Source organism: Populus euphratica, unplaced genomic scaffold, assembly GCF_000495115.2.
Source record: "Populus euphratica unplaced genomic scaffold, PopEup_1.0 scaffold209.1, whole genome shotgun sequence".
Lineage (NCBI taxonomy): Eukaryota > Viridiplantae > Streptophyta > Magnoliopsida > Malpighiales > Salicaceae > Populus > Populus euphratica.
This window is the reverse complement of record NW_011500034.1, coordinates 191,801-214,479: the sequence shown is the minus strand read 5'-3', so window position 1 is coordinate 214,479 and position 22,679 is coordinate 191,801. Positions and strand designations below refer to the sequence as shown.

The window sequence follows — 22,679 nt, the reverse complement described above, 5'->3', positions numbered from 1 at the left end:
AAAAAAAAAAAAAAGCTAAAAACTTCAAAGCTTAATGATTTTCATCAATATCCTTTCTATTTATTTATATCAATTTTATTATTTGGATTATATATTTAACCTATTAACCCGGATTGATTCATGTTTTTCTTTGAGGTGATTTTTTAAATTTAATATTTAATATTAAATATTTTAATATTTATTTATTTTAAAATTAAGCATATTTTCCAGTTTATTTTTTATTAAATTATCTCATTAATAAAGATTCATTAATAAGATTAGGTTGTGAAATTTAGTGAGCTTTGCTTGGTTTGATAAGTTTTTTGGTTTTTTTGATTAATTGTCGTCTCAGCCCATACTTTTGCATTGAATTTGTTAAAGATGAAACTTCTTTAATTTTTATATTTTTTAATAATTTATTTTAGTTTTATAATCCAAATTACATATTTATTATATTTATTATGTGTATTTAGATTAATTTTTATTTTTTAATTTTATTATTCTTCACCGGTTTAAATGGGATGTGAGCCTCTTTACTTTTTTATCTGTAACCATTCTTTTTTATTCCTTTTTATTTATGTTCTCATATTTTTTTCTTTTTTATCTGTAACCATTCTTTTTTATTTATGTTCTCATATTTTTTTATTATTTAAATTGATCATATTTATTTATCTAATTAAATTATACTAGATTACTTCAAATTGCATATTTTTCTGCTTTGACAAATTTCTTTTTACCGATAATTTTTTTTTTGTTCTGACCCGGTCTTATTGTGGGCTCACGGAACTAGTGAACATTTAACCCACGGTGGGAATCATTATTTTTATAAAATCCGGATCCAAGTGTCAAAAACAAGGCAGAATCTACAATTAACACCGCTAAAAAAAAAAATCATTATACAAAAATAACTTTTACGAAGAGAGAATATTGAAATAATTTTTTTCCCCGACTGAAGATACAGTCATCACCTTTCTTGCACATTGGGTACGTGGGAGAGGGTTATTGCTATTTATCTTTTTTTTTTTTCTTCTAATAAAAAATAGTAATTTGATTAATAATAAATAGAGATGAACGGAAGCACGACTAGCGTTCCAAGCTTGGCAAGTCAATCATGGCGAATATAATAATGTCATGCGATGAAGATGGAAAATGAGAGTTGCAGCATGGACATCACTGCAAATATTCCACATTTCTATGGAGTATTATTATGATATTATATGCTTGCAAGCAAGGCGGGCAAAAAAAAGAATATGATACGAGCATATTCTTATTCACTGACACCATCAGATCGTCCTATAATATGCTATTAATAAAATAAAATAAAATATCATTTTTCATAAGATAATGATTTTTTAAAAGTATTTTTTTGGGAATTTATCTAAATAATATATTTTTTTATTTTTTTAAATTTATTTTTTAAATTAATATTTCAAAATAATTCAAAAACATAAAAAAATAATCTAAAAAAAATTAAGATACCGGGTTATTAAACAAGCTCTGCTTCACGTTGGGAATAAAATACGCTAATCCTCCCGCAAATGAACAATTTCTTGGGAATTTATACTGATTTTCAAGAGAGAAGATTGATTTCTTGGGAATAAAATACGCTAAAGTATTTTGTTTTTTTTTTAAATTTATTTTTAAAATTAATATGTCAATATATATATATATATATATATATATATGTTCTATCTTGGTGGAGTGAACAGAAGGGATGTCTTCAGAGAATTCTATGTCCAAAATTCTTCTCTCATTTCCTTTATCATGAACGAATAAAATTAAAAGCAAATTATAAAAGATGCCTCTTAAAACGTACAATTCATTTATATTTCATATTTTAAAGTTTTCTGAGTAGAGAATTCATGATAGCTTTATTTTATGTATGTATGTATGTATGTATGTATAGCATGAGATTTGGATCCTGACGACGAAGAAGAATAAAGTGTATTTCTTTAACCTTTCATAATTGTCTTTTAACCTTTGTTATCGATGCATGAAATCCACCAAAAATAAATTATAAAACATGCTTCTCGAAACGTACGCTTTGCATACAACAATAGAGTTGAACCTTGCCAGCTGATTTTTTAAAATTTATTTTTAATGTAGTATATTAAAATAATTTAAAAATAATAAAATATTAATTTAAAATAAATAAATTTAATTTTTTATAAAAATACTTTGCAACCAAAAAAATTAAACTTAATTGCAAATTTGCAACGTCAAACACTATCATTTAAAAAGTAACCCTTGTTTTGGACATAATTTGGTTTTTTCTTAGACTTCATTTGAGGCTGCGGTTAAATTGGTTTTTTATTGAATTTTGAATTTTTTGAATTTAAATTAATTTTTGTTTGTGTTTCTGAAATTGCCTTAATATTAAAAATAAAATTTAAAAAATAAAAAAATATTACTTTAATATATTTGAAAATAAAAAGAAATATTAAAAAAAAAGCAGCGAACATACGGCGGTAACGGTAAGAAAAATAACAAGACAACTCACGCACTCTCCTGAATTTCTGACAGCTTATTAAGCAACAGTGTCAATAAATTTAAGGTCTAACTTTTTTTTTAACAAAACAAACAAACAACTGCGTCCTTTTTCCTTTTCATTTATCTCTCTGTTTGTGGTATGTGGTCTCTGTCTCTTTTATCTTCTCCAAAACGTCTTTAGCTCATTCTCTGGTTTGCTTTCTCTCCAACAAAACTTTAATCTTCACCGCAAAAAAAAAAGAAAAAAAAAGAAGAAACTTTGAGTGATTTGGTTTGCTTGCTTGCTTCTTGTTTCCTTTGTTTTTCTTAACTCGCGTTCTGCGTGTTCGCTAACACATATGATGAAAAGCCAGACAGATAAATAGTTAAAGATGTGTGCTTTAAGTGTAGATTTTGAGAAGTGGTGGAGTTTTTGTTGCAGTGGAGCTGACTCAACTCCAGGAGGTTAACCATGGGATCCCAAATGGAAACAAACATGATTCGTGGTTCCTCCGATTCCCGTTATTTGCAGAAATTCAGACTCTATGAGACTCGCTCGGTATACACATAAATTACTCGCTCACTCTTCTTCAATCGTTATCCTTATGTTGTTGTGTTGTTGGTTTTTGTTTTTCGTTTTTTTGTGTTTCGAGGTTTATGATTTGTTGGTTTTGTAGTTCTTGATTGTGATTTCTGGGATATTGATTTTTCTCTTTTCTTTTGTCTGTGCGCGTGTTCGTTTGATTTTTTCTGTGATTGCCTCCCTAAAGTGAGGAATTATAAAATTTTGATGATTTTTCTGGGGTGATCGTTTACATTGGACATGATTCGCATGGTGTTGGGTTCAGGGTTTTGACTTGATCAGGTGGTGTTGTGGACCTGATTGGCAATTCAGCTTTGAAGATAATGTTTCGAATAGAGTACTCCTTGTCTTTTTGATTTTAGTCCGCAATTGGTTGAGTTTATGTTTAGTTTTGCCTTGCTTAGTTCATTTTGAAATCTCAGAGCTTGCTGGGTTTATGTCATAGAATGATTTTGTTCAAAAAGCAGGGATGTAGAATTTGTGCAAAAAAGTGGGGAGGTACACATGTCCAAATTTCACTTTTGTTATGCTTGTTTTGCTTCCTTATTCTTTTTTCCCAAAATAATGGAAAGAAGAGTATGTATTTTGCTCAGTTGCCATTCGGTTTTATACATTAGCAGCTCATTGACATGTCGGCAAGCGTGTTCTTCGGAATACTTCTTTGTTATGCCAAATTTGGGTGTCATTTGTTGCACAATTCTTTGATGTTATTAAAATCAAATAGTAGGATTAAGGCTAATAACAGTAAAAACATTTACACGAATTTGCCTGTTTTTCCTTCTCTTTCCTCCTTTTCTGCATAAATTGAGATCAGCATTTTAATCATGCATCCATACAAAATCCCCCCCCCCCCCCCCCCCCCCCCACACACACATTCACTCACCTTTTTTATTACTTCCTCATGTTTTCTTGCACAGTATCCTGTTTTTGGGGCGTAAAAGGTCTATTGAATTTTAAAGATTTTTGTCTTTCTTTTCAGCATGCGATCAATAGGGTAACTTCGTTGTATTAATCTTGTTCCAATAAGGTGGTCAAGCATTGTCCATCTTTTCTTTCAGTGAATCTTATAAAGAGAGAGTATTACAGACATGGGACATTAATTTCCCAAATTTTACCAGACCTTTTGTTTCTTGTTGTTTTATACGAAGTATGAAGGTAGTAATCTGTGCTGGTTTTAGCATGCTATAATGAAGCTGCTATCCCATCATGTCTTTGTCCTATATTTTTCAGTACTGGGGGTCATGTTCAATTTATTATGGGTAATATGAGCCCTTTCTCTGACTGAACCCTGAAGTCACTACCACATTGCAAAACTATGCTCAACCAGTCCTCCTGCATGAGTTGTATCCCTATGATGATGAAGCAGGAAACCAATTGCTTAGAACTTTTTTTCCTTCCTGTTATGCTGAATTTCAATGAACTGAATGATGTAGTTTTCCCTTTGGAAAAATTCTCACTTTTGTTTGATGAAACTTTTTGTTGCTTCTCTCATTTATCCCACAATTTATTTTATAACATAGTAAAGTGACTTTGGTAATATGAATTTATTTGTTGAAACATTTTTATTTTCATCGTTCTTTTATTTTTATTTAATGATTATCCATGCCAATTTCTCAAATCATTATTACAGCAACTTCTAATCCAACATCTACTATGTGACAGAATTTTTATATGATTGGAGGAGACAAGAACAGAACCCTTTGGAAGGTGTTAAAGATTGATCGTTTAGAGCCATCTGAACTCATTGTTCTTGAAGATTCTACAACATATTCAGAAAGTGAATGCTGTGATCTACTAAGGCGAATAAATGAAGGCAACAAGTCAACGGGTGGACTTAAATTTGTCACTATTTGTTATGGAATTGTTGGTATGTTGTATCTGCAAGGTCTTCTATATAAGCACTTAATCTGTTTCATTATTGAACTCATTTTTTTTCTCTTCAACATAGGTTTCATTAAATTTTTGGGACCCTATTACATGTTGCTGATAACAAAAAGAAGGAAGATTGGTGCAATTTGTGGCCATGCAGTTTATTCTATAACCAAGAGCGAGATGATTCCTATTCCAAATTCTACTGTGCGGTCCAATATGACTAGCTCTAAGAACGAGAACAGGTCTTTTGTCTATTCTGCATGTAAATGTAATATGTACCCGGCACCGTTAAGGAGATCTAAGAGACTGATATCAGAATTGCCATTGTTGATTTGTAATTAGATGATGACTCTTTTATGGTTGTGGTGGCTTGATTTTTAAATTAATAGTTTGGTATTTTTCTTTCATTTAATTATTTGGGACAATTAGTCTGAGTTGTGTGTTGTCTATTTTTGGTTCAACACTGGAGGTAATTTCTCGACTATTTTTGTCATCACACCCTTCAGTGTTAATTAATGATGTGGGCTTCTGTGATTCAAACTTATTCAGGTTCTTCTAGTAGTTGTAGTTATTGTTATAGTTTTATCTTCTTTCTTTCTTTAATTTTGTTTTTGAGATGAGACAAGTAGGGCATCTAATTCTAGGGTATGCATAGCAAATATGACTGCTGCATCCTTTCGTAGTTGATAATTTTGTGTAGTGGCTATTTCCAGTTCATTTCCTGCATATGTACAGGGACAAACTTCCTTGCTGTTGTGATGTTAATAGAACATGTTGAATGAGACAAGGTATCATCAGGGTTTGTGGGGGGAAATTCACTTTTCTTTCTTTCTTTTCTATTTGTTTTACTTTAGTTTCTTGGCTGATATTTATTGGACTAACAATTCATAGTATCCTTTTTCGCTTTATAACATTATTAAATACATACTGATTTGTCTTTCATTTTTTTATTTTTTTTTGTCTTGATGAAATAGATACAAGAAGCTCCTATGCACGGTGGACCTTACACGAGACTTCTTTTTCAGCTACTCCTACAATGTCATGCATAGTCTCCAGAAGAATTTATCTTCTAACAAGACGGGACAAATTCACTATGAATCAATGTTTGTTTGGAATGAATTCTTAACTCAAGGAATTCGAAATAACCTCAAGAATACTCTATGGACGGTGGCATTAGTACATGGCTTCTTTAAACAGGTGCATCTTATTTCAAGTCACCAGCCATACAAAAGTGTTTAAAGACATTTGATGCAAGTAAAGAATAGTCCATGATAGAAAATGTCCATTATCAAATATGATGGTGTATGTTATGTTTTGCCATCTTCTCTAATTTCCTACTCTCTATTTAATCTGGTTCTTTTCAAAGCTATTGAGTTTATTATAATATCCCATTTTGAGTTAGGAGTTGAAGTTCCCCTGTCAATATCTTTGGAGAGGGAAAGTAACTAAATTAAGAACATGCTCCTTTTTTAACTTGAACAGAAGATTAACATCATCCACATTTATCTTGCCTTCAGAATATCCTCTCAATCTTACTGATGCAAATTTGTCTGAACTATTCTGAGACTTCAACCTGATCTTTATGGTTTCCTGTGTTGGTATCCAGGTCAAAATTTCAGTATCTGGCAGGGAATTTAAATTGGCTCTAATTGCTAGACGATCACGGCATTATGCTGGCACAAGGTATGGATAGTCTTCAAAACTTTTGAACAACATGCTAGCTGGATTTCCTCATCTTTGCTTGGCTGCTTAGATCTTTTTCCCTTGAACATGTTAAACTCTCAAATGCTTTTGATTAAATCTTTATATTAACCTATTCATATAGTCTGCTGCTGACTTGATGAAAAGGTCACTATCCAGTTTTACCCCCCTGATTGCTGCTGAACTTACAATGAATTTTGTTGTGACTTTACTATTCTCTTGTCTATCTAGATATCTAAAACGAGGCGTGAATGAGAAGGGTAGAGTAGCTAATGATGTCGAGACAGAACAGGTTGTGTTTGAAGATGTTTCTGAGGAACAGCCAGTGCAAATAAGTTCTGTTGTACAGAATCGGGGTTCAATCCCGCTTTTCTGGTCGCAGGAATCCTCACGACTGAATCTTAAACCTGACATTATGTGTACGAACTCGGTATTCTGGACCTTTTTATTCTCAGTGATAACTTTCACAAGTTATTCATTTATTATTATTTTGCAGTATCAAGGAAGGACCAAAATTTTGAGGCAACAAAACTTCATTTTGAAAATCTTGTGAAGAGATACGGAAACCCAATAATTATTTTGAATTTAATAAAGGTAGGTTGCTGCAATTACCAAGACACAGATTGCTCTACATGCCTGTGCTCATGTGATCTTTTTAAGCTTCTTGTATATGAAAGTTGATTCATGATTTTTTTTTTTGTTATTATTATTGTCATTATTATGTTTAGTGATTGTCTGGGATTGAGGCTTGGTTGTTGTTGTATGTTTTTGGCAATTATGTTGGTGATTGGCAGTCGCATGAAAAGAAGCCTCGTGAAACAATACTTCTGGCTGAGTTTGCAAATGCCATCAGAGTTATCAATAAAAGTTTATCTGAGGAGAATCATCTGAAGTTCCTACACTGGGACTTGAATAAACATTCTAGAAAGTACTTCACTTGCCCACCCCACACTATTCTTTCACACATGAATTTATGATGATTAAAGTCAATTGTGTTGGGTTATTTTCAGCAGAGCTACAAATGTCCTAGAACTCCTTGGAAGAGTCACTGCCTATGCATTGAATTTAACTGGGATCTTTTATTGTCAAGTCATGCCAAGTTCAAGTTCCAAGGGATTGTTAAATGGGTCCTGCTTTGAGTAAGTTAATGCAAAGGGCATCAACTCTTTTTACATGGTATTTTTTTTTTTGTCATATCCACTCTGGGAAATACTTGCTCTGAGAATTTGTTTTCCTCCTAAACTTACAATGTATTTACACAATTGCTTTTCAGGCTACTTTTAATTTTTTTGTAAATTCATTTAATTGATGTGTATTTTTTTTTGCTTCGTTTAATCTCAAATGATTTGAGGAAATATGTTGATTCAAAATTCATTAATCATTAATGTGCTGCTTGTGGAATATGTGTTTTTGCATTTATGCTTTGTAATCGTTAAAAAAGAGGTGGGAAAGACACAGAAAATGCAATCCTATTATGAATGATACACTTTTAGTAACTACTCATTTTAGGGTACACTGCCATGATTTTTTCCTTGCTTTCTGTCTAATTCCTGCAATCCAATGATGGTAGCAATGCAAATTTGGTGCAGGGAACATGATGGTGACTGTTCTCTTGAAAACCCTTCCAATGAAAATGGCAATGTCAGCAAGTTGGATTCAGAAATTACCAAAGCTGATTGTGATGCAAATCGAAATCAGAGTATCAAGGTTCCAATGTTCCAAAACGGGGTTTTAAGGACCAATTGCATAGACTGTTTAGATCGCACAAATGTTGCACAATATGCCTATGGATTGGTGGCTCTTGGACATCAGCTGCATGCACTTGGATATATGGAATATCCAAATATTGATCTGGATAATCCTTTAGCGGAGGATTTAATGAGGATTTACGAGACAATGGGTGACACACTTGCACTGCAGTATGGTGGGTCCGCTGCTCACAACAAGGTAATCCTTATGGGTCTGGGGAGGCCTACTGTTTGCTTATATGATTAAAATATGATTGGACATAAATGCGTGGATGGAATACATTTTTTTGGCACAGCTAGCTGTTACCTTGGATTTTTTTATTTGTTTTTTAATTTGGAGGAAAAAACCAAGGGATTTTCTCACATTAGATTACGGAGCTTGTAGGTGTGTGATTGTTTAACTTTATTCAATTTGAAAATTGCAGTATGATGGGTCTGTCGCTCACTTAGATGATTTGATTTGTAGGATTTTTGAAATCATAAAGAAAGATCTACAAGCTTGTTGATGTTTCTTAGTTTTGGATGCATGTGTTTTTGGTGAGCCTATGGAAAAAAAAAATGCCAAACTTGTGTTGTAGTTCTGTTCAATGTTCCAGGGTGCACAAATTATACTATTTGACTAAGTTGGCTGTGTCACTTCAGTGTTTTATTTAAGAAATTTAAGTTTGCATGTCATCACCTCTTTGATTGCGATGTTAAGGAACTAAGGTAATCACTTTTGGTATCCTTACCATGGGAAGAAAGTAAGGTATCTCAGGAGTTAAATGAGAAATTGACGTGTTTACAATTGAAATTGTCAGCTCATTGCTTAAAAAGCAAAACATCCTTGTTTCTAAAATATACTGGATGTTTTATTCACTATGCTGCAATGACGATGTTAAATAGATATTTTCTGAGAGAAGAGGTCAGTGGAAAGCAGCAACTCACTCCCAGGAATTTTTTAGAACTCTACAGCGTTATTACAGCAATGCCTACATGGATGCTGAGAAACAAGATGCTATTAATGTGTAAGTTAAATAAGCTCTGTTCTTCACTGCCATCTTTACTTTCTCTGCAAAGAACATCCAAGTTCAGGGAGGCTTGTTTGGAATTGTCGTAACGGTTGCGGTTCAAAGTGCTTTTTGCTTAGAAATGCATTAAGATGATGATTTTTTATCTTTTAAAAATCATTTTTGATATTAGCGCATTAAAAAAAATTCAAAAACACTAAAAAATATTAATTTTAATACACACACACACACATGTATGTATGTATTTATTTGGGAACGCGGGTTGGACCGCGTTTCCAAACATGTTATAAAGCATGGATTATGCATTTGATGTGTGATTTTTGCCTTAATGTTTGTTCAGGTTCCTGGGTCATTTCCAGCCACAGCAGGGAAAACCAGCACTTTGGGAATTGGATTCAGATCAGCATTATGATGTTGGAAGGCGTAGTCCTGATTTAGTTGAGAATGCCAGGTAATGTATTATGTGTAACATGCTATATCTCAAGAACTTTTCTATAATCACGTAACTCCTGCAGTTCCATAATTATAGCTGAACTTGAAATGGTGCACTTGTTTAGGTAACCACTTCGTTTGGGTGGGTTTGGGGGTAACATTACGTTGGACAATGGGGTATAAAAGTAGGTAATCATTGACAATGCAAAAACATTTAACTGAGCTTAAGATTTGGCATGGACTATGATTTCACATGAAAGGAAGGAGAATTGTGTTGAGAATTTCAGTTTCTGCATTTGACAAGTTTTACACTTCGTATCTGGGGACTTCTCTGTGAATAAGAACTATGTAGAGACACCTTTGTGAATTGGAAAACTGTATTACAAGAAGATATATTGGTGAAAGACCGTGGTTTGGAGAACGTGCATATTTCTGATATGATGTATATTATTCTTGTATTGCAAATAAATCACCAGCTTAAAGATGGTTTTTTCCAGTAAATGTAATTGCTTATGTCATTTTTTTCAGATCATAACTACAACTTTGATATTGGAATTTCTCATTTCATATCTTTGATTCAAATGATTTTGAACAGAAGGGCATTTTTCCAATTAATTGTGTGTGTTTAACCATGTTTTTCTGTGAGCTTAATGCCAGGGTTGCTTTGCCATATAATGATTAGAACATAAATATCATGAACCTAGAATTTCATTTGGAGGGAAACTTTTATGCAAGCATTTCTTTTTTGTTATCTTTAGGTCACTCATTAAAAGATCACTCTCTGATGGCAATCTTCCCTGTGAAAGTGAGTCGCTTGTATCAGCTGCCAGTGTTGGATACAGTAAACCTTTATCTGAAAAGGAGGGTGGAGTTAATAAGGGTCTTTCAGACTCAACTCCGGAGATACCAGCTTGTGAAATTGACGTATCATATTCCAGGTCTGCTTAAATTGCTTAATGCTTCTCATGCTTGTTACGTCTTTATTACCCTATTTGATAAGACAGGCCCATGGTTTATCTGATTTGTATTCATCATTCCTCTTAGAGGTGCATGGTTGATGAGTAATTGAAAAGCCAAATAGCTTCTCTTTATTAAATAAGATATATTTCTTTACCTATTAGGAGATAAGTTGTCATTCCACTGCTATTGTAGTGACATCTACTCTTTCATCTAAAATGTAGGCATGGGAGTGGATAAGTGAGGTATATTTATAAAGGCTGAAGCTAAATCCTTTCATATCATGCATAAGTGAGGTATATTTATAATGGCTGCAGCTACAAAATCTGGCTGTCTTCACTCAAATTTCAACATGTAATTTTCAGTTAGAAATGGAGATGTTTGGATGCATGCTAAACCCTTTTATATCATGCATTTGTTGCATTTGATGTGCACCTATGGAGATGTTGATTAATGTTGGGTGTCTTTCTAGGTACATTCCCTCAATGCCTTGTAGGAAGATATTTGAAGATGAGGAATGCCAATACTTTGAAAGTGATCATATTTGCTATGATGAACATGGGGATGCTTGTAGCTGCTCAAATTTCCTTGATAAGGAGTGGCTTTCCTCGTCTGGGAATTCGTGTGAAGATCTATTTGATAGGTAGTTTTTGTGCTTCCTATTAAATGCTTCAGCTGAGGAGCCAAAGGCGATACTTACCGATTGTTTTAATGGCTGCAGGTCTAGTGCTGGCCTATCGTCTGAGAATCTTGCAAATGATCTGAAAATAGAAACCAGAACATCTGCTACAGAGTCTGGATCTAGCTTGAAGGTCAGTATGTTTTATTTAGTTGCAGTCTCACATCATGCATGATGCCTTTACGGCTACCATTGCAAGGAGTTGTCTGGACGTCATGCTGGCTTTCAAGAACGGAGATTGGGTTGCACTCACAATTTGTTTACAGTGTATATAGCAAGCTTTGCTGCAATTTTCTGGTGGATGACATACAATAGCAATCATGTTATTTGTCAACATTTAACTCAACTGCCGTCATGTGATTATTAAATTGCTTAAAATTGCCTGATCAATCTCTTAAATGTTTAAGCATCAAGATCCCATATACAATTTTGCCATTCCATGTTTCATCACTTGCTTTCCTGATTTCTGTTAGTTTCACAATGTTAATCTGCTGCTTCCTTTTGTTCAGGGAGGAAGTCAAACTGGGACCTATCTTTCTTCTGATGACCTTAAGGGTCGATTTTCAGACCACTTCGTGCGGTGGGTAATGTATGGGGAGATGCTGTCCCATTCAAGCTAACCTCCAATTTTCCATCACATCATTCATTTGAGCCATAATCCGTTGAATCCCATCCGAAGGATGTGGATTTCACCACAGAAAATAAGGATCAACCGAAAGATAGAAAGATAAAAGATATCATTTATTCAAGCAGAAAGTAGTTCTCGGATCGTGTAAAGACTCGCTGCATCTTGTTCAATTGCACGCCTCCAGAAAGGCATGATTGAGGAATCACAAGGGTAACTAGCTTAGCTAAATTCATTTGGATCTCCCGAGTCTATTTCCTCTAGGCCCCAAAAGAATAATTTTCAAAACCACCGTGTGTATATTTACATATATCTAGCGAATAGAACGGGCAGTTATCAACTGTTACATTCAAATGTTACTCTCCAGTCTTCACTGACAAGCGTTACACAAAACTGATTGCGTTATGATCTCAGGGTTGTCAAGTGATTTGAACAAAAGAATTCCTGCGGATGAATCATTCCGCTATGGATAATAGAAGCTTAAACAGGTGGATGCAGCGGCTTGGGCAATCAAAATTTACTTGAATTAGGACATGTAAATAACAGTGGGGGGCAACGGTGATAATAGAAGCTTAAATACTGACATGACAAAACACAGCATTGCTATGGATACCCCCTCCCCGACAGACATGTCCATCCCCCAACAAAAACTACACTCATGATTCCGGAATAAGTGCAAAACACGGTTGTTGTGAGCATGAATATTCCTGCGGAATTTAAATGTCCCAGCCAGTAGCAGCAGGGGCGGGACCATCAAGTTCAGTAGCTGAAAGGGGTACCGGAGCCGGAGCCGGAGCTGCACCCCATTCAACAGAAAGTCCACCTAATTTTTGAAGAGTGATGGAATGAAACAAGACTGTTAGTGCAAAAAATAACTGAAAGATAGGTAACTCGTAGGTCTGAATGAATTGTTATTACCTTGGTCTGGGAATAAGCTGGCAGCAGGAATGGGTTGTTGGGCAACATCAGCTGTCCATTGGCTATCGGCTATAGTGCTACTCCATTCGCCAGCAGAAACCCCGTAGTCAGCTGGAGGGAGTGCATAATCAGCAGCTGGAACTGTTTCCTCCTCTTCCTGCTGCTTTGCTTCTTCAGGTTCCCTATAAAAGAACAAGTCCACCTGTCCAAAGAAATGACAAACAAAGCAGTTCATAAGCTAAACAATAAATAGCTAATGTGAAACTGTAAAACTTACCAAGAATAATACATAAAGGCAATCCCAAGCAGTAGAATGTGGCATCAGAATACTAAACAATACAGCATTATGAATGCCTGCATCCGATGCAGGCAAATCATAACAGAAATTTTGCTATGGAAAGTTTGGTGTCCACAGCATGCAGTCATCCTTCTTGCAAATTTAAAGAGAGAAAAAACAGAAAGTGAACAGAAGGGGGCCTGAGGGATAGAATGTGAAACAGCTTTCAAATAAATATCTTACCATAACATCCCACTTGTGTCCTTGAGGAATAGTTCCACGCATCTGTAGAACCATTCTTGCCAACAGCCAAAACAGGCATCCGATGCTGTGCTTGCCTTTGTTATTAGCAGGAATGCCAATATCCACATACCGCATCGGAGAGTCAGTGTCACAGAAAGCAATGGTAGGAATGTTTCCAAGAGCTGCTTCCTTGATAGGCTGCATGGCATGAATGGTAAAGATTAAAATTCAAAGACAGAAAAAATAACAGTGTGCAAAAAGACCAATAGGCATAATAAGCTCAGTGATATTGATGAATTTCAGTTCACCTGGTGATCAGTCCTCGGATCAGTGAGGATCAAAAGATGAGGTTCACTGAATGAAGTCTGCATCTGGTTAGTGAAGGTACCAGGAGTGTGTCTTCCAGCAATTGCATGAGCACCAGTGTACTGGGCAAATTTGAGGACAGCTCTTTGACCATAGGGCCTTGCAGATTGAACAATAATATCTTGGGGGTTCTCAATTGCCACAATAACTCTAGCAGCCAGCAGAAGCTTTTCCCATGTCTTTCCAAGATTGATGATATAAATTCCTGTGCAATAAACACCACAAAATGTAACAAGAAACCATCATGAACTAAAGATGACCATGTTAAAAACTAAATACTCTTTTCCAGTCAGATGCATCACAAGGATGAGCAGCCATAATAAGCACACTGTACATATATTCGAAAAAAGGACAAATAAAAAACTACATTCAACAAACATTAAGCACAATTGACCATTAAAACAAACAAGTTTAAAATTATAACTCCCTTGCATCTAATAAAGATAGCAGATGTCAAATTGAAGCCTTAATAACAAATGACAAAAAACATAGAGCCACTAACTTTCATTTCACAGGTTTTCTCCCACCAATGATCTCAACATAACCAAATCTTCCAAAACAAACATCTCCAAGCCATTTCAAGTTCATTACTTCAGCACCAGAACTACCAAACAAGCAAGTATCTGCAAATACTCGATATCCAAAAACACAAATAAACTCTAATCCAACATCCATCAAAAAAAGAACAAACAAAAAGACTCAACCTTCAATTGATCAACATCCACAATAGACCATAAAAAACGAGCTATTTCCTCAAGATATAAGATCCACGCATCCAAAATAGATATGTATATAAAAAGAGTGTGCTGGGTACCATCATTGCGGCGCTTGAAAACGTAACGTTCCATTTGGAAGTCACAGTTTTTGGTGCCAAGATGAACCTCAGCGGCCAACATCAACTGAATGTCTAGCTCTTTCTGCGAAAGTGCCTTTGCTGTTGCCGCAGCAGCTGCTCCTGTTGCTGTCGCCATGGTTTACTGCTTGAGATTGTGTCAGCCTGTCAGAGAGAGAGAGAGAGAGAGAGATGAGGGCTAGGGTTTTTTATTGTAAGAGAGCAAGGGACTGACAGAAAGCTTCGGCTACCACCACTGGGGCCTTTTTTTAGGGCCCAAACAAATATATTATGGGTCCATATCTACTCGAACGACATGTCTACGTTCGATATGTCTAAGGTTAATGGATACAATATATTATGTGCTAATTTTTTTAATAAAAGATTTAATTAATTCGTTTTCATCATATCAAGTGTTCTCTGTTAATTTTCGTATACAGGTTGAAGTCCATTCATAATTTGGTTTCAATAAAACAGTTCATATCCAAATTAATTTTTTTTAAATAATATATTTAATAAAAAAATTAATATTCTCAAAATATTATTTACTTTTTAATTATGACCTTGTTTATTAACCTTAGTATAGGTTTACATAGAATTTAGTAAAATATGTTTGAATTAGCTTTTTGATTCTTAAAGCATTAAAATTAACTATACTATAATGTTTTAAATTTAAAAAATTAAATTAATTATTTTTTCAATATTCATCTTTAAAGGTAAAAGATGCAAAATTCACATATAGAATCTCACAAATACAATAATCACTAAAGGTTTTCATGCACCCTCACATTAATTAAAAGTAAAAATATTATTTATCAATATTTTTTTGAAAGTTGGATATGTTAAAAAAGCAACAAATGCATACGAATTCTTTTGTTTTAACCAACCAACATAGTTGATAAAGTAATAAAATTAAAGGATTCAATTTTTTAACAAAAATATTATTATTTATATATTTAATAAAATTACATAAAATCGATTTTTATATGTTTGGTGTTTTTGTTTTTTAATTGACTAGAACGATGATAGAAAAGCTTTTAATTATTGTAAGAAGCGACATCAGGTAAAAAGGAGCGCGAGAAAACAAATAAGCGATATGTCGCCCACCTAAGCTAAAACCCTACTACTTTCTCAGGAGTTAAAACTCTCTCTACGAGCAGGCAGAGGCAGAGGCAGAGGCAGAGGCAGTGAAGCAATGGTGACAGAAAAAAGCACGAAGCCCTCAAAGGACAACATAGAGGCGTTGAAATCAGAGGTAGCCTCTTTTGCTTCCTCTTTAGGCCTCGCCTCTTCCACTTCCTCCTACACTGGTTTCAACGATACTGATTTTCGAAACCCTAAACCTAAAGCAAAACCAAAACCAAAACCAAAACAAAATCAAAACGAAGACAAACCTCCTCCTTCTCAAAAACCCCATCTTGATAAAAAAACCTCAAATAAGCCTCCAACTTTTAGAAACAAAAATGACAAATCACAAAAACCCATTTCAAAACCATCACCAAAGCCTCCAATTTTGTCACTTGATGCCGGTGATGATGACAAGAACAGTAATATTTCAAGAAAATTTGACAAGTACAAGAACCTCCCTAAGTTGCCTTTAGTGAAGGCAGGTGCAGTGGGTGTGTGGCATGTGGACTTAATGGAATTGGAGAACAAAGTTTTAGGTGAAGAAAGCAAAGGAAAGTTGGAAGTTAAAATGGGTGTTGGGGAATGGAAAAGCTTTGTGGAGAAGAAGAGAGAGTTAGGGGAGAGATTGATGTGGCAGTATGAAAAGGATTATGAACAGGGTAGAGGTCAAAAGGGGGATATTAAGATGTTGCTAGCTACACAGAGGTCTGGGACTAATGCTGATAAAGTGTCTGCCTTTTCTGTGCTTATTGGTGACAATCCTGTTGGAAATTTGAGGTCACTTGATGCACTTTTAGGTATTCTTTTGGATTTTAATGCTGTTTTTATGTTTCTTTTTCTATTTTTTTAAATGTGTTTCTTTCCTGTTTCTTGTTGGCCTTCGTAATTGGTTTTCAATGAACTACGATCACAAAAGTTTCTCTCCTTGATCAACGATAGGATAGTATTTGGGTCATTGCTTGTATTTTAGCCATAGCATTGCATTTCACTTTAGCTTTAGCTTATGTGGAAGAACTATCGTATGGATTTTAGTGGATTAGTATGTGAAGATTATAGTGTAATTGAATGCTAAGTACTTCTTCTTTGTTTAATATGATTTAGTTCCATCTCCTGATTGGATGTAATACTGATTACAGGAATGGTAACATCCAAAGTGGGGAAGCGGCATGCTCTAACAGGATTTGAAGCATTGAAAGAGCTTTTTATTTCAACGTTGTCATCTTTCCTACTACTCTCTATCCCTTTTCTTTTACACGCTTTATATCCTTTTCATTTTCTATATTAGTTTAGGGAGTTGTATGTGGTCTGCTTCTGGCCACTTGCCTCTCTGTGTTGGTGCCTGATATAGGTTGTATTTGGAAAATTATGAATTTCACACTGTTGGCACTTTGTTCATTGTGATTTAATGGTGAATCTGTGCGGATGAGATGTTTTTTCCTCTTAGTTTGGTATTATCCTGATGGATGATATCACATGATCAGAGAGGTGTTCCTTGTCATAGCTTGCTATCAGTGGTTTCCCTATGTTGTGTTCACTCATTGGTGTACTAATCTGCCTTTCATATCCTTTTAACCAGTTTGCTACCTGATCGTAAGCTGAAGACCCTTTTACAGAGGCCTCTAAATAATGTTCCTGAGACAAAAGATGGTTATTCTCTTCTTCTTTTATGGTATTGGGAGGACTGTTTAAAGCAGAGGTAGGCCTCTTTCTTGCTCCTATCAATCATGTGGAAACAGCATGTCCTCAACTTTTCATTCCTTGCATTGACAATGCATTGCATGCCTTAATTCAATCCTAATTAGACATGCATTAATATCTCAGGTACGAACGTTTTGTTTTTGCACTTGAGGAAGCATCAAGAGATATGCTACCTGCACTAAAAGACAAGGCATTGAAGGTTGGCCTTCTCATTTAGTCCTCAAGCGATTTGTGTTCTTGCATAGATTTTGAAGAGTATAACATGATACAGCATGCAATTTGAACAATTGATGTATTTGATTTTTTTTGTACAAGGAAAAGTAATCACCATTTCCTTTGGTTTTACTTCTCTCTGATGTTATTGGTTACATCTTAGGGTATGTGAACATGATTAGCACTTTGTGATATTCTTACAGATAATGTATGCATTGTTGAAGAGCAAATCAGAGCAGGAGCGCAGATTGCTTTCTGCATTAGTTAACAAAGTAAGTTAGCATTTGATTCTACCTGTCTAGAGAATTAAATGTATTGTCTTTGGAAGCTCTTTATTTGAATGCGATACAGTTTCATGAAGCCAGTGCATGTATCTTACACCTAGATTATATATTACAGCTAGGTGATCCCCAGAATAAAAGTGCATCGAATGCTGACTTTCACTTATCCAACCTTTTGTCTGACCACCCAAACATGAAGGTACAACTTTTAAATATAGCTACTTTTATTCCTATATGTTGTTTGGCTTAAGAATTTATTTAGTTGACTCCTTTAGGCCATTTTATTTTACAGGCTGTGGTGATTGATGAAGTGGACTCTTTTCTTTTTCGACCTCATTTGGGATTACGATCAAAGTACCATGCTGTATGTCTAATCAAACACACTCCTTAATTGCTAGCTAATGATCTGGATTATGCTCATGGAATCTTTCTCGCTCTTAATTTTTATTTGATTTTGAAATTGTTCATTCAACTCCAATTACCATTGCTATTGTATGTTGTGATATGTTTCATGGTAGATCCTTAAAGCTTGCTATTGCCATCCTAGGCCATAGTTATCACATTTATATGCGTTTGATACATTTGTGCTCTGGTTATCCTGTTCTGTGATATTTGTTCTTGTTCTTCCTAATAATACCCAGGGAAGAAAAAAGAATGAATTAAGGCAGTAGATGTTGATCAGTAACTCATTCTTATGCTGCATCTGTGAACTGTGAAATCCATGTTTACTAGGGTTAAACTTAGAAGAGAAGTTATATTCAATTACTTTTGCATTTATAAATATGCTTCAGTTGTCTTGGCAAATGATTTATTTGCATCGTTCTTGCATGTAATTGATGTTGTTTGAAGTTTCCCAACCTAATTGGGTAGTTATTTTTCTCTATTTCCTGACCCTGATGCTTAACTAAATTGTTACTGAATTACACTCTTTTGAAGAATCTGCTTTCTGTTTTAGTTCTGAAAGAGATGTGTTTTGAACTCAAAACTTGAGCAAAACTGTGCAGCTCAGTTGATCTGGTTTAATTTTCAGCTCTTATACATATGCAGGTTAATTTTCTGAGTCAAATTCGTCTTGGTCATAGAGGCGATGGACCAAAAGTGGCAAAACATCTGATAGATGTATACTTTGCACTGTTCAAGGTATTAATGACTTTCATATCTGATGTGTTCTTTTCCCATTTGACCTCTCCTTTGTGAATAATGTCGACAAACCACAATCACAGGTGTTGATAACTGAGGCAGGCAGCAGCAAAAAGATGGATAAAAGCAGCAAGGCAGAGAGAAATACTTCTGGGTCTTCTAAAGAGAATGAGATAAAAAATTCACCAGAATCCCACATTGAATTGGATTCACGACTTCTATCAGCTCTTTTAACAGTCAGTATTAACAATTTTTATGTTTAGAGGAAAGTTTTATAGGAGAAGTCAAATGAATGCAGGCATTTCTTTAGAGCTCTCCATCATTTTAGTTTTGCAAAGATTTTGTTCTGTTAAGGCAGCAGCTTCAGAATTTATGCTTCCTTTGTGTTGCCATCTTGTCAGGGTGTTAATAGAGCATTTCCTTATGTTTCAAGTGCTGAGGCGGATGACATTATTGAGGTCCAAACACCAACGCTCTTCCAACTGGTAATCTCCTGGTCTACCATTCAATTGCCAGAGAACTCCGTTTAGTGATGTAACATGGCTACTTAATGATTGGTAAATAGCAATTTTGGTATTATGCTGTGCTTTAATAGCAATATATATATTTGATTGTGCAGGTTCACTCCAAGAATTTCAATGTGGGGATTCAGGCACTGATGCTTCTTGATAAAATCTCATTGAAGAATCAGATTGTCAGTGACCGGTTTTACCGTTCTTTGTACTCCAAACTCTTACTTCCAGCTGTCATGAATTCATCCAAGGCAAGTATTCAGTGTTTCTTTGCTAGGAGATAACGTTTATTTTCTCAATATATATATGGCTTCAATTCTTTGATTTGGTACCCTTTATTGCTTTTATATCATTTAACCATTCAAAACAGCTTGTGTTGTTTAAGCAGGCTGGGTTTTGTTTTTCCAATTCCCATCTATGATTTAAATTGACACTGGATCTCTTGTTTTATTGTATTTCCCTTTTGTATGGTTTGCACCTCAGGCAGAAATGTTTATTGGACTCCTTCTGAGAGCCATGAAAAGTGATGTAAATCTGAAGCGGGTTGCTGCCTTTTCAAAGCGACTATTGCAGGTTAGTAATCTATCATTCTAGTTGGACCTATCTATAAATGCTGATCAACTCTTTTTTCTGATTTCCTATTCCTGTTTCACCATAATAGCTTATTGTGTAAGATTCGGCATTAATTGCTTCACATATATCTCTATTCTTTCTAGTAGAATGACAGAACAAGGCATTAGTGTTTCTTATGTATGTCTTTGAGGATTTATTTTAATCACATGGTCATTTGAGCATTCAAAAGGGCACTCTATATTTTGAATTTTTCAGTCTGATTTTTTTATAGAAAAAAGTATATGTGGACCGGTAGGTTTATTTTTTCCTTATCTTCTGGAAGGCTAGTACCTTTCTTTGGGATGCATTTGAAACGAAGATTGACCTTAGATACTTGGACAGGTTGCCCTTCAGCAGCCACCGCAGTATTCCTGTGGATGCCTTTTTCTCCTCTCAGAAGTTCTCAAAGCACGGCCACCTTTATGGTAATATTGATTTTTATTTTTTGTTACTAGTTTTTTTTCAATGTTTTGCTAACTTGTTCTATCCTGCAGGAACATGGTGCTCCAAAGTGAGTCAGTTGATGAAGATCTTGAACATTTTGAAGACATAATTGAAGAAACTGATAATGAACCTTCCACAACACCCAAAAAAGAAGAGATCGAAGTTGATTTAGTTGAAAATGGTGATAAGATCGACTCTGAAAGTGATTCTGCAGAAGATGAAGATGATTCTCCTGCTTCTAGCTCCGAGGATGATGTTTCAGATGAAGAGGAGTTGCTAATGGAAGACAGTTCAAAAGAATGTCAAGAATCACAACCACAATCAGATCATAATGGTAACCAGCCACAAATAAATTCTTCAGGATCTTCCCTGCCTGGAGGATATGATCCACGTCACAGGGAACCTTCTTACTGGTATGTTGTCTATTCTACAATTAAATGGGTGCATTTGGGTTTTGCATCATATAATGTGTATGTGATATATATGCTTTTCATTTCTTTGGATAAAAAAGAACAAAAAGGAATTATGGGCCTCTTTACCATCACTTCAAGGTGTTGATGGTTTTTTCTGACTTTATTTTCCTATTTATAAACAGCAATGCAGATCGTGCTGGCTGGTGGGAGCTGATGGTACTTGCTTCACATGCGCATCCATCTGTTGCTACCATGGCTGGGACACTTCTATCTGGTGCTAATATTGTTTACAATGGAAATCCACTAAATGATCTATCACTTACTGCTTTCCTAGACAAGTTCATGGAGAAGAAACCCAAGCAGACTGCATGGCATGGTGGCTCCCAAATTGAACCAGCCAAGAAGGTTAGCCATCATAACTGGCACTTACTTTTGTTGCCCTATTGTGTTTGCAGTATTTTTTTATATATATAATGAATTTCAGATTTCCCTGTCATTTAGGGTTCGAAGCTTTGTTTTTTTTTTTTGTGTCAGCATCAACAAAAGCATCAGTTCCTTTGTATGATCGCTGACTTTTTCATTTTTTCAGCTTGACATGAACATGCATTTGATCGGGCCTGAAATTCTTTCATTGGATGAAATAGATGTGCCTCCAGAAGATCTTGTCTTTCACAAGTTTTATGTGAATAAAATGAATACCTCAAAACCAAAGAAAAAGAAAAAGAAGAAGGCAGCTGAAGAGGAAGCTGCTGAAGACTTGTTTGATGTGGGTGATGGTGATGGTGATGATGATGATGGTGATGACGATGTGGTTGGTGATGATGAGAGTGACAATGAAGAGATCGATGATCTGTTAGACTCTACCAATCTTAGTCACGGAGCAGAAAATGAATACGACTATGATGACTTGGACCAAGTTGTTAACGAAGATGACGACGACTTAGTTGATGATGCGGAGGTGGATGCCCTAACAGATACTGAGGGAGAAGATTTTGACACCATTGTTGACAGTGACAATGATGCTGTTGATGTCGGGGATGCAGATGATGGTACTGACAAGGATGGGCTTGATCAACGGAAAAGAAAGCGGAAGTCTAGAGGGAAGGCAGGTGCATCCCCATTTGCAAGTCTTGAGGAATACGAGCATATATTAAACGAAGACAGTGCAACAAAAAAGAAGTCAGAAAAAAAGAAAAAGTCTAAATCACTGAAGAAGAGAAAATCATCTAAATAGTCCTAATTTACGTTGTTGGTTTTTCTGTACTGTCATGTGCCTTCAAATTCCCAAGAAACCACACAAGAGTTTGGTGTGTATTGTTGGTGCATTTTCCTCGTTCGCTTCAAAACTTCTCGCCGAGTTATTAACCAGGCAATTTTGGTAGATCAAGCAGCATGGCCAAACTGGTCACGACAGGATTGTTGATTTAAAATGTATTTAATTTTAAGCTTTTTTGTTCGAGTTCTGCTCTTTAAATTTGCCAATTGATTACCTGATACTGAAATTGTTGCTGTTACAAGCTCTCTAAAAGATGTCAAACTCTCCTGCT

At 35.1% G+C, this 22,679-nt stretch overlaps 3 protein-coding genes across 9 annotated transcripts; 2 read left to right on the top strand and 1 right to left on the bottom strand.

The window, feature by feature from the left end:
• The first annotated feature begins 2,533 nt into the window (after positions 1–2,533).
• Positions 2,534–12,425, top strand: LOC105142599 (phosphoinositide phosphatase SAC2-like). Of its 7 annotated transcripts, none has more exons than XM_011050304.1 (17): positions 2,534–2,661; positions 2,860–3,007; positions 4,694–4,898; positions 4,980–5,145; positions 5,878–6,100; positions 6,510–6,586; positions 6,836–7,023; positions 7,101–7,198; positions 7,399–7,532; positions 7,615–7,743; positions 8,194–8,551; positions 9,238–9,359; positions 9,703–9,813; positions 10,553–10,732; positions 11,224–11,394; positions 11,473–11,563; positions 11,940–12,425. In XM_011050304.1, the coding sequence occupies exons 2-17, from the start codon at positions 2,921–2,923 to the stop codon at positions 12,048–12,050; spliced, it is 2,451 nt and encodes an 816-aa protein (XP_011048606.1). In that variant the 5' UTR covers positions 2,534–2,661; positions 2,860–2,920; the 3' UTR covers positions 12,051–12,425. The 7 variants fall into 7 exon arrangements, 6 of the variants coding, with proteins under 6 accessions (XP_011048606.1, XP_011048605.1, XP_011048608.1 ...); XM_011050303.1 differs by having other exon boundaries at positions 2,534–2,740; XM_011050305.1 differs by having other exon boundaries at positions 2,556–2,606.
• A 159-nt stretch (positions 12,426–12,584) lies between these two features.
• On the bottom strand, positions 12,585–14,945 carry LOC105142601 (40S ribosomal protein SA). The gene is made up of 5 exons (XM_011050308.1): positions 14,674–14,945; positions 13,802–14,064; positions 13,494–13,691; positions 12,974–13,175; positions 12,585–12,878 (listed from the first exon to the last, which is right to left on the bottom strand). The coding sequence occupies exons 1-5, from the start codon at positions 14,828–14,830 to the stop codon at positions 12,772–12,774; spliced, it is 927 nt and encodes a 308-aa protein (XP_011048610.1). The 5' UTR covers positions 14,831–14,945; the 3' UTR covers positions 12,585–12,771.
• Positions 14,946–15,797: 852 nt separating this feature from the next.
• On the top strand, positions 15,798–22,600 carry EDA25 (CCAAT-binding factor). Its single transcript, XM_011050301.1, has 16 exons — positions 15,798–16,616; positions 16,956–17,031; positions 17,396–17,515; positions 17,641–17,716; positions 17,934–18,002; positions 18,130–18,210; positions 18,304–18,375; positions 19,059–19,151; positions 19,235–19,387; positions 19,553–19,636; positions 19,771–19,914; positions 20,147–20,236; positions 20,618–20,700; positions 20,770–21,132; positions 21,315–21,537; positions 21,722–22,600. The coding sequence occupies exons 1-16, from the start codon at positions 15,887–15,889 to the stop codon at positions 22,364–22,366; spliced, it is 3,102 nt and encodes a 1,033-aa protein (XP_011048603.1). The 5' UTR covers positions 15,798–15,886; the 3' UTR covers positions 22,367–22,600.
• The last annotated feature ends 79 nt before the right edge of the window (positions 22,601–22,679 follow it).

What these genes read in the sequence shown, in the direction of transcription:
- EDA25 (XM_011050301.1), top strand. Translation starts at nt 15,887, where the DNA reads ATGGTGACAGAAAAAAGCACGAAGCCCTCAAAGGACAACATAGAGGCG. An exon ending in CTGACCACCCAAACATGAAG is followed by an intron (nt 18,211 to 18,303) that starts GTACAACTTTTA and finishes TTTATTTTACAG; the next exon opens with GCTGTGGTGATTGATGAAGT. An exon ending in TATACTTTGCACTGTTCAAG is followed by an intron (nt 19,152 to 19,234) that starts GTATTAATGACT and finishes CCACAATCACAG; the next exon opens with GTGTTGATAACTGAGGCAGG.
- LOC105142601 (XM_011050308.1), bottom strand. Translation starts at nt 14,830, where the DNA reads ATGGCGACAGCAACAGGAGCAGCTGCTGCGGCAACAGCAAAGGCACTT. An exon ending in ATCCGAGGACTGATCACCAG is followed by an intron (nt 13,692 to 13,801) that starts GTGAACTGAAAT and finishes CATGCCATGCAG; the next exon opens with CCTATCAAGGAAGCAGCTCT. An exon ending in GACACAAGTGGGATGTTATG is followed by an intron (nt 13,176 to 13,493) that starts GTAAGATATTTA and finishes TTCTTTGGACAG; the next exon opens with GTGGACTTGTTCTTTTATAG.
- LOC105142599 (XM_011050304.1), top strand. Translation starts at nt 2,921, where the DNA reads ATGGGATCCCAAATGGAAACAAACATGATTCGTGGTTCCTCCGATTCC. An exon ending in CGGCATTATGCTGGCACAAG is followed by an intron (nt 6,587 to 6,835) that starts GTATGGATAGTC and finishes TTGTCTATCTAG; the next exon opens with ATATCTAAAACGAGGCGTGA. An exon ending in ATTGACGTATCATATTCCAG is followed by an intron (nt 10,733 to 11,223) that starts GTCTGCTTAAAT and finishes GTGTCTTTCTAG; the next exon opens with GTACATTCCCTCAATGCCTT.